The following is a 9,787-nucleotide window of genomic DNA, read 5'->3' on the forward strand; positions in this document are numbered from 1 at the left end:
GCCCTGGGCTATAAGCTAATGCAGAGTATCACCCTCAATAGAGAAGGTTTACCTTCTGCTCTTTCCTCCTCTTCTTTTCCCTGGCAGTTGTGTATCTGCCCGGAAATAGAACTAAAACACCAGAGAGAGAGATCAACGCAGCTGGTAAGGACCATCGTTGGTTGTAACCAGATATTCATACGGAATACTGCCCGCACCTGTGGTATTTTGGAGGAAGAAGAAATCACAGTACCAGGTTCTTCCCATACAGTGTCATCTCATCTCAACAGAGAATGCACCAGTCTTTCCCTTTCAACAGAGGGGATATATAACGAGAGAGTTGGATCTTTCCATTACCTCCTTGTAACAGCTACAAAAATACATTTCCCAAAACAACAATATGAACATTAACTTTTCCAAATCTCCTTTCATAAATCAGGATTTGTGGGACCCGAAGGATTGGCCCCTTTCACTGATCCTTCAAGGGTCTATTCCCATCTGGATCCTGGTAATTTCAGAATATCCATCTCAACAGAGAATGCACCATGAACGACTGCGAGTGGAGTGAAGAAGAAAGAAAAATTATGGGCAGTTATGTAACCTTCTTTCAATGGTCAAAATAAACTATCAAGCACCATCTGTTTCTTCTCTATTTTTCTCTCGTTTCAAAATATGTTCTAGACAGAATCTATTCTGAGAATGCATATCAAACACAATGTGTCTCCTGCTCACATAGCCAGGTTCATACTACTACAACTGCATATAACTGACCTTTCTTACAATGTCATTTTTTTAAGAGGAATTCAGAATCCAGATCATTAATATCACAGTGATAGACTGATGGTAAGTTTGAACCCTATACAAGATATAGGTGCAATACAACAAAATGCAGTACTTGCCAGCTAAACATGCTAAATCACATGAAAGGCGGAACTTCATTCCTTTTCTTGATGTGGGGGAGATCATGGTTGGATCCGTTAAGATGTGCCACCAAAAATCAATACAATTACATTGTCTTATTTCAGTCCCTTCTACAGAATTACAAGTTTCATGATCCCTCATAAATCGACAAATATCCATTGATATCTCTGAAAACAATACATGGCCAAGCTCCTAAAACAACTCAACTTAGTTGACCCCTTTGAAAAGAAAATTGGAGGAGCCACTTCTTCCCCATCTGCAGATGGAAACTTAAACCCATTCTGTTGTGAGGAAGTAGTTTCCATACATGTTATAAGCTAGTATGAAGATGTAACAAAGAAACCTAGCAAAAAAGAAAAAAAGAAAGATTATGCAATGGAGAAATAAGCCCATGCAGCAACAGAAAAACTTGCATGTGCACACGGAAGGAATATGTATCAGAAGAGGATTAAATTACATGAAACTAACCTGCTTTTGAAGTACACTAATGAAACATTTCATCTAACTTTTGCCGGTAAAGAGCTAAATTCTGCATTGAAAAATCGCAGAAAAAATAAACAGTCATGAGTGGACTTGGGATCAAATAGATAAAAGTATATATTGGAAGTAAAAGAGTACAACATACAGATTCATAGTAGCAGATGCCCTCTCAGAACATAAAACTATCTGATTGAGCTGAAGTTTATTGATGCAGGAGCACTTCCTTGGGCCTGACCAAACCTGTTTGAGAGCCCCGACCAAGAACCAGGCCTGAATTGAGATTTGGGTCTAGTAGGATATGGATATTAATTTTCTTTATTAGGATGATATGTTATCTTCTTATTTTTGGGAAGTTTAGCTATGTAGAATATTTGGTTTCCAATTTTGAGTTGTTTTTAGTTTCCTAGTTAAAGAGTTTCTAATTTTAAGAGTATTTTTTTATATATATGTAATGCAATGGAGCATAATTGACAGTTGAAGAATGAAAATTTAAGTTTGAGATAGTCTGAGTGTGGTGCGAAGCTGGTGGTCATCTTCTTCTTTTCTTATTAATCCTCTTCTTCTATTCTCCTACCCTTCCTTTGTTCCTTCTCTCTTCTTTTCTTTCCCTATTTTCTTGCTTTTCCCTGCCTCCCTATTTTTAGTTTCCTAGTTAAAGAGTTTCTAATTTTAAGAGTATTTTTTATATATATGTAATGCAATGGAGCATAATTGACAGTTGAAGAATGAAAATTTAAGTTTGAGATAGTCTGAGTGTGGTGCGAAGCCGGTGGTCGTCTTCTTCTTTCCTTATTAATCCTCTTCTTCTATTCTCCTACCCTTCCTTTGTTCCTTCTCTCTTCTTTTCTTTCCCTATTTTCTTGCTTTTCCCTGCTTCCCTATTCTCTGTTACATTGCTGTTTATGGTGTTCTTCACTGTTGGACGACAATACCAGATTCAAAAGAAACCCCTGCTGACCCATTAGCCCAAATTGATTCAAAAGAAAGCCCCATCCTCCCATTCAAACCCTAGAAAACTCCATAAATCCTAATTTCTGCCCAGCCCATCCTAACCATCAAAACATCACCCCAAGCTGGCCGAGTGCTCCATTCCCTCTAGGGAACACTCGATCCAAACCTGGTTCCAATCCCTTCATCCTAAACCCTAGATTCCTTCAATTTTAATTATTTAAAAACCGGAACCCTAAACCTAATTTGCTGTTAATTCAAGTTTACACAGTTCCGCCCATCAAAACATCTCAGGACCTTCACTGTTAGACTCCCCTACACCTGCCTAGCATAACCAACACCTCAAACCCTAACCCTAATTTTGACCTAAACCATATTCTTCCCCAATCGAGACTACCAGTTCATATCAGATCCTGTTGTAGTGGCTCCTAGTTGGTCCTCTACCAATCTAGGACTAGATTAGTATTATTGTAAAGGGAAAAACTAAGAACAAGCTAAAACTAAAGGACAAAAGAGAATAAAAGGGGAAGAGAGGGGCAATCGTGGTAAACAAAATATATAAAGAAATTAGAAGCACAGACGAGAGGTTGTCTTCAATCTCGTGTTGGTCAGAAAGGGTAGAGAACACGGTCTCCTACAGCACTAAACCTGATTCCCATGAAATTTGGGCGAAGGATCCTACTCCAAAACCCTCCCAAATGCAAGCCCTAGTATCTCCAACGTCCAACAAACGAAAGAGATGTAAATCTCTGAAATCAGACTTGGTGATAAGGGTGTGGCAGATCTTGATGTAGATCAAAGAAAGAACAATAATTTTCGGATTTTCGTATGTTTCAGTTTTTGGTTCAAATTGAACCAATGGTTCAATAAGTTTGGCACAAATTTAAGTCCCCAATGGGTTATATGGGTCATGAACCAAGTAATTGAGTTTTCTATTGTAATGGGCTCATTCTATAAGCCCAAATAGGAGGGACTTGAAGCCTACACGAAAATATGGATTAGTTTCTATTTTGGGAATATATTAGGCTAGATTCTTCCATATTGTTGGGTGCAGTACTTCGCCCCCCCCTGCCTCTCACCTTTCACAAGTTAATACTTGGATTTGTGATCAATATTCCTTACAACCATCCAACCTCTTTCTGGCTTTTCCCAGGAGGCTTCTACAAATTATGCAATTGCTTCAACTCTTGAAATCTGAAGATATTGAATGATGGAATTAAGGAGTGAACACTTCATTCGTTAAACTGAGTTCATGCTCGTAGATGACGCTTCTCCAAAAGAACTTCAAATATTTCAAGAGGATTGGCTTTGTTTAAAAAGTGTCTCCCAGTGCACGAAGGTTCCGCTACTGCAGGGTCTGGAAGGGGAAATGTAAGCCTTACCCCAGCTTCACGGAGAGGCTGTTTCCATGTTTCAAACCTGCAACCTGATGGTTGCAATAGTGCAACTTAACCGTTGGCACCAAGGCTTGTCCACTAAGGGTACTGGCTTTGTTTAGCAAGCATAATCTTCATTCTAAATATTGTTCTTCACTCTGTTTCTAAATTTCTGCAACTTCTATAGTTTCCCTCAGCTGGTCCTTGTTTAGTTCCTTAGTTTTCTCAGCCAAACCAAATCTCAATATTTAACCTAAATTCAGGGCCTGCTATAAAATTCTTAATTCAGACCCCTATTTTGAATACCCAACGCTAACTATTATCCTTTAAATGTTGACCCTAATATTCTTCTAACATACCCAACCAAGGCTTAGCTCCAATGCCCTAAAAGATGTAACATTCGCAGCCCACTTCTCAGAGAACATGGACAACCTACATGTTTTGTTCCTAAAAAAACAAAAGGAGAACAAATAGATTCCCAACTGTCTTCTCTGGTTGGTCTGTATTTGGACCACCAACTTTATGAAAGCTAGCCATATAATCTTGAGTAAATAGTAATTGACCCAATGTTTAAAAGACCTAACAAGCAACTTAAAATTAATGAACCAATTACTGTTAAGTCACATATTTCCATGACATGTTATTAGGAACTTTAAAGGCATACAAAACTTGAACCAGAGAAAGAAATTAGGTATGTGTCGAAACAAATAACGAATACAATGGGACAGAGTAGCATACCGTAGTATAAGCATAAACACCAGCCTCTGTAGGTCCTACTGGACTCCCCCTCCTCATAAATTTTCCTTCTTTAAATATGTAGAGCAATGGAATCCCAGTTGACAATTCTAAGCTAATAACCTGTAGAAAGGAACTATAGTTATAGTTCACAAGAAGTCAACAACACAAAAAGCCATAAAGTTTCCAACTCTGTTTGAAGCCATGCCATGTCCTTTGGCAACCAGAAGCCAAAAAAGCCATGAAGTTTATGCATGATAAATAGTTTCTCACCTCCTGAGAAGTCAATTTGTCAAGATACATGATAATGGACCTTAAAGAATTCCCATGAGCAGCAATCATCACATTCTTCCCAGTGAGAAGTTGAGGTTCAATCTGCAACGAGTTCCATCATTCAGAAGTTCATTATCCTAAAGTATTAAACCAATGGTAGATCAATAATCAACATAAAGACGCCTCTCCAAACTCTTTGAAATTAACAAAACCCACATGTGATAAAGAACCGGACACTTGGAAACAAGAAAACAATCACATACTTGCTCTTTGAAATAAGCAACTGCTCTTTGAGCACACATTTCCAAGCTCTCGCCACTGGGGGGAGGAATATCGTAGCTACGACGCCACTCATGCACTTTCTCCTTTCCGTATCTATCCGCCGTTTCCTGCTTATTAAGACCTTGCAACTCCCCATACCTGCCGAAAAGAATCCATGACAATGCATTTAAGCAAAAAACATTAGGTGCAAATGGAAACTAAGAGACGTAACAAGCAAACCAAGCACTTGGAAAAAAGTAATTACATTCTTTCATTCAATCTCCAAGATGCTATAACTGGAATAGATTGTTTCTTAGTTTCGTCACTGAAAATATGACTCCATGCTTTTGCCTGCTCACTCTCATTGTGTATGACGATTGGCACCTGCAAAATATGAATTCAAATAAATACCACCGAGATATTAATTTCCATTTCAAGGAACGGTTTGAATTATAAGACTTAATTGGTGCTGAAGTCCACACATCTAACCTGTTTATGGATGCTTAATGCAAATATGGTATGGTCAAGACCCTAACTTAGTGGTGCCATTCAATAGTAAAATCAATCAAATGACTATAAAAATGGATTCCAAATTTCTAAACACCCCAAGAATTGTTAATTGACGAGAGATTGAAAGGCCAATAGAAGACAGAAATTTCAAACTTACACAATTTATAGAAAGTGAGAATTTGTCACTCTCTACCATTTTACCCCTTGGAATCTATATAAAGCCATCTGAAACCCATGATCAATGGACACAGACACAGCAACCCCTAAATGTCCAGAAACAGGGACAAAGCTATGGAAATTTAACCAACCACATGTATTTAAATATATTAAAAACATAGCATGCCAAATTCTCATAACAAAAGTGGAAGGTGTCATAATTTCAGGACCAGTTGATACTTAGATTATAGAAGAGTACTTTCTAACATAGTTTTAAGGCTGCTAGGTGATCCAAGGCGATGGAGGGGGGAAAAACAAAGGCGACTAGGCGCCGCCTAGGCATCCAAGGGCCCTTCAAGCAAAGGGAGCCTGGACGCCTAAGCGACCATATAGGAGAAAATTAAATCAACAAAGAGTAAATAAGAGCAACACATAAATTTTATGATTTAGGCGCTTTATCCAAAGGAGTGTCTAGCTGCATCCAATGTCTGACATGAAATGGGCAGACATACAAAAAATCTACAGCAGAGGAAGCCTCCTCATAGCTTGAAATTTTTTAAGCACTAACAAAATGAACTGAGTATCTCTTCTTATTGAAAAAAGATATCTGCTAAACCTTATTGAAAAAAGAGATCTGCCTCCTCCTTTGACAATTCATCTTCCGTTTGTCCATGTACTACCGCTAGAATCCAACATAATTCTTATATCTGTCCACCAAAGTTTTAAAGATCGAGATCCAGGATGGATTGGACTCACCCTACCCCAACCTGAATGGGATTGGATTGGCCAATCTGATACTGATCCTGGCCAATCCAACCAGCCTCAGTTCACACAGGCAAGGTTTTAAGTATCCTTCTGTATTCGCCAATAATAACCTATAAGTGTTGTATCTTTAAGGTACCGATACAATACCAAAAAAAAATTTTTAATACATGTCAGAAAACTCATCCTTTATATATAATCAATTGAATGCACTTGTCTCATTGTACTTTGTTCTCCTTTTTAGACATGATATATTTTACATATTACTTATTTATAGTTTATGCTTCAAAACTGTATTTTGCATATATCCTAAGCATTTCCATATGTTTGTTGATCATTTACATATGTATCTTTAGCGTATCATGTGTTTCTCTGATACGATATACTACGTCTATTAAAATCACCCTTCCGATATGACACCCAATACCGATACTTTCAACCTTGCACAAAGGTCAGATGTAATTCTATGCAGTATCACCTGCAACAGAGGTAATCCTGTCTACATCCAAAGCATCCATAATCCAGCCGGAAATCTCAGGCAGGGGTGCTCATCCTTTCTTGACAAGCAGCAGTAAGAAAAAGTTGGCCCTTGAGAATGCTTCAAGGGTCTTTTAAGCATGCATTCATTTGTAAAGTTTTACTCCCCTAACAATTGCAGAAGACAAATTATTCTCCTCCTCACCCGCAGAAGCATGTTCATCACATACAAGGATTCAAAATCCTACCAAATTTTGAACCTCATCCTTGCACATGCAAGACTTCAAAGGTCATATAACGAAGAAACAACCGCCAATGACAACAAGCCTTAAATAAAAACTGACAACAATGTCTTAAGTGATACAAAAGCTGGATGCTTGGATCATTTATAAGCCTATGAAACCAATATACCAAATATTTGAGGGTTAACTTCTACATCCTCAAGCCCAACAATGTAAATAATGGTAATCTGATGGGAGAAGGTGGAACATAAGTCGTTTGCCTCAGTAACACCACAAACTAAATATAGTTACACAAAGGAGTATTTTAGGACTTTCTCTATGCCTTATGGAAGAAACCCCTCATTTGTCTTGTGGATAAACATAACAATCACACAGAGGAATAGTTTATATGAACATCTTGAAGCGAATGTGGAAACAGAAGTTGGATCAGCTCATTGTTCAAATTTTAAAACAGCAGATTCCTTTCCCATCTATTTAAAGTTCAAAGGTAATTGAATGCCAGAAAAATAAGGTAAAGATACCTTCTTGCGACGGTGCTGGGTCATGGCAAGCATAGCAGTCATCTGAGCACGGATCAATGAGGATGTGTAGATCATGTCGACTGGTATGTTGCTAATTCTCTTACCGGCTTCAAGTGCCTCTTCTACACCCTTTTTGGTTAAGGGTACATCAACACAACCAGTAAACAGATTTTTCTCATTCCATAAAGACTCACCATGCCGAATCAATATCAAAGCAGCTTCATCTGAAACAGACATAGGCAAAACAATTCAAAAACATGTTGAAAATACTACTTAATTGCCAGAGAATCAACCATCCATGAGGAAGATAAGAAATTTAGACTTAAGATTACAGCTAAATTGACAATGATCACGAGCAAGATCAACTTAAATCACCCACCCACACACAATTAAATTTGTCCATGCACGGTCTGACATTGACAGTTCAAGAACAGGTAGTAGAGAACTCAACTTACTTGATTTCTTTCGGGAGTCCTTTGAGTTTCTGTTTGTGGGGGATGAAACTGGATTGACCATAGACGTGTGAGAAGTTGTGGCGTGAATAACACCCAATTTCCACCCATGGGTATTACTACTTCCTCTTCTCAATAATCCAATGTTAAACCCATGACCATTTGAAACCAACTTTACAGAGGAATTCTCAAACGCCTTCTGAGATCCAGATTCGTTGCAGCATCCATAAATCTGAATTGTCCCAATTGCTTGGTGAAATGCAGCAGCAGCAGCCATTCTGAAAAACCAGGATAGCACATAAAACAGAAATTAAAACACTTGTCGGCAGAATAAGCTTAAAACCATATAAATCAGAAGGCAGAAAAGAAGACATACAATTTAGACTAAAGTTAGGCCTGAGAACACTTTTAGCAAACACTAAATCCATTACAAATAATAATTTAACATTTAAAAAAAAAGCTCATCCTCTAAAGAAAGTTAAAGAAAAGGAAAAGAGAAAAAGAAGGTTGGGAGATGGGTGGAATCAGTAGCCACTAAAAGAATTAAGACATCAAACAGAACTGGTGCTACAAAAATTTTAAATAGGGAACAACAAACAAAATGACAGTACAATGCACGAGAAGTCAACGAACTCGAATTGGAACAATCCATTGAACATAAAACCCCCACCAAAATCAAACCCATCTGAGATCAAGTATAAAAAATAACTGAAACAAGAAAAACAAAAGAAATCAGCATCAAAATTCAAACAGGACAGAAGTAACCCCATTGACAGTGGGCATAAATCAGAAAGGGAGGACGCAATTGGCGGCGACTCTTTGCTTTTGTCTTTATCTTTTTTCTCGTTGGTTTAATTCGATCCAGCTTAAAGCTTCGAAAAGTTTTTTTTTTTTTTTTTTTTTTTAAAATGACAAAGCTAAAGAAACCAAACCACGGAATAATTCAAACAGGGTTCACCTCCCATTCTTGCAAAAATCTGAAAACACAAATCCCCCCCCCCCCCCCAATCAAGGGTTTTGCTTCTATTGCAACAAAAGCTATGTTGATTTAAAATGAACGAATACAGAATCAAATAAGAATCACAACTACAACCCACCAAAGCAAGCAGAAAATTTAAATATAAGAAAGGAAAGAAACACATAAGGAGATACAAGAAAATAAAAGAGAAGAATAATCGAATAATGAACAAACAAGTATATACGATATGAAAATGCAAACAAACCACCTTGTTGATAAGAAAGAGAAATAAGATCTTCTCCTTGGGGAGGAGCGCAAGAGCTTACTATAGAAAGAAATAGCATATCACCTTAGAGTTTAAGAGAAAAACCGCCAGATGGGTCGTACAGAAACAAGGCGAAGAAGTGCGATCACGGGAGATTCAAGAACGTTGGGAAACAGAGAAGAAGATGGGAGTCACAAATAAACATGTCAAATCCACAAGTTGGAATATAAAGGAGATCGATAATTCCAAGGTGTGCAAAGAAGCTTTCTTTCTCGTCTTGTGGCGAGAGATGTTGAACAGACAAAGAAAGTCTCAACTCGAGTTTATAGATTCAGCAAAGGACACGATAGCCGGTTGGTGTATCACATTCAATAATCAAATACGGAGCGACTCGAGAGAACTGAGTCTGAACATTAACATCAACAACCTTACAACCCTGCTCTCCTCTCCCCCTTCAAAATTGCCGAATGG

General features: G+C 37.9%; 1 protein-coding gene across 3 annotated transcripts; it reads right to left on the reverse strand.

The window, feature by feature from the left end:
- Nucleotides 1-1,151: 1,151 nt before the first annotated feature.
- On the reverse strand, nt 1,152-9,787 carry LOC122669698 (2,3-bisphosphoglycerate-dependent phosphoglycerate mutase 1-like). 3 transcript variants are annotated; one of them, XM_043866532.1, is made up of 9 exons: nt 9,409-9,787; nt 8,097-8,377; nt 7,642-7,865; nt 5,239-5,357; nt 4,976-5,132; nt 4,713-4,814; nt 4,443-4,562; nt 1,369-1,429; nt 1,152-1,243 (listed from the first exon to the last, which is right to left on the reverse strand). In XM_043866532.1, exons 2-8 carry the CDS (start codon nt 8,368-8,370, stop codon nt 1,385-1,387), a joined length of 1,041 nt encoding a protein of 346 aa, XP_043722467.1. In that variant the 5' UTR covers nt 8,371-8,377; nt 9,409-9,787; the 3' UTR covers nt 1,152-1,243; nt 1,369-1,384. The 3 variants fall into 3 exon arrangements, with proteins under 3 accessions (XP_043722467.1, XP_043722466.1, XP_043722465.1); XM_043866531.1 differs by having other exon boundaries at nt 8,097-8,371; nt 9,401-9,786; XM_043866530.1 differs by lacking the exon at nt 9,409-9,787 and adding an exon at nt 8,859-8,878 and having other exon boundaries at nt 8,097-8,371.

The sequence above is a fragment of the Telopea speciosissima genome, chromosome 7 (assembly GCF_018873765.1).
Source record: "Telopea speciosissima isolate NSW1024214 ecotype Mountain lineage chromosome 7, Tspe_v1, whole genome shotgun sequence".
Lineage (NCBI taxonomy): Eukaryota > Viridiplantae > Streptophyta > Magnoliopsida > Proteales > Proteaceae > Telopea > Telopea speciosissima.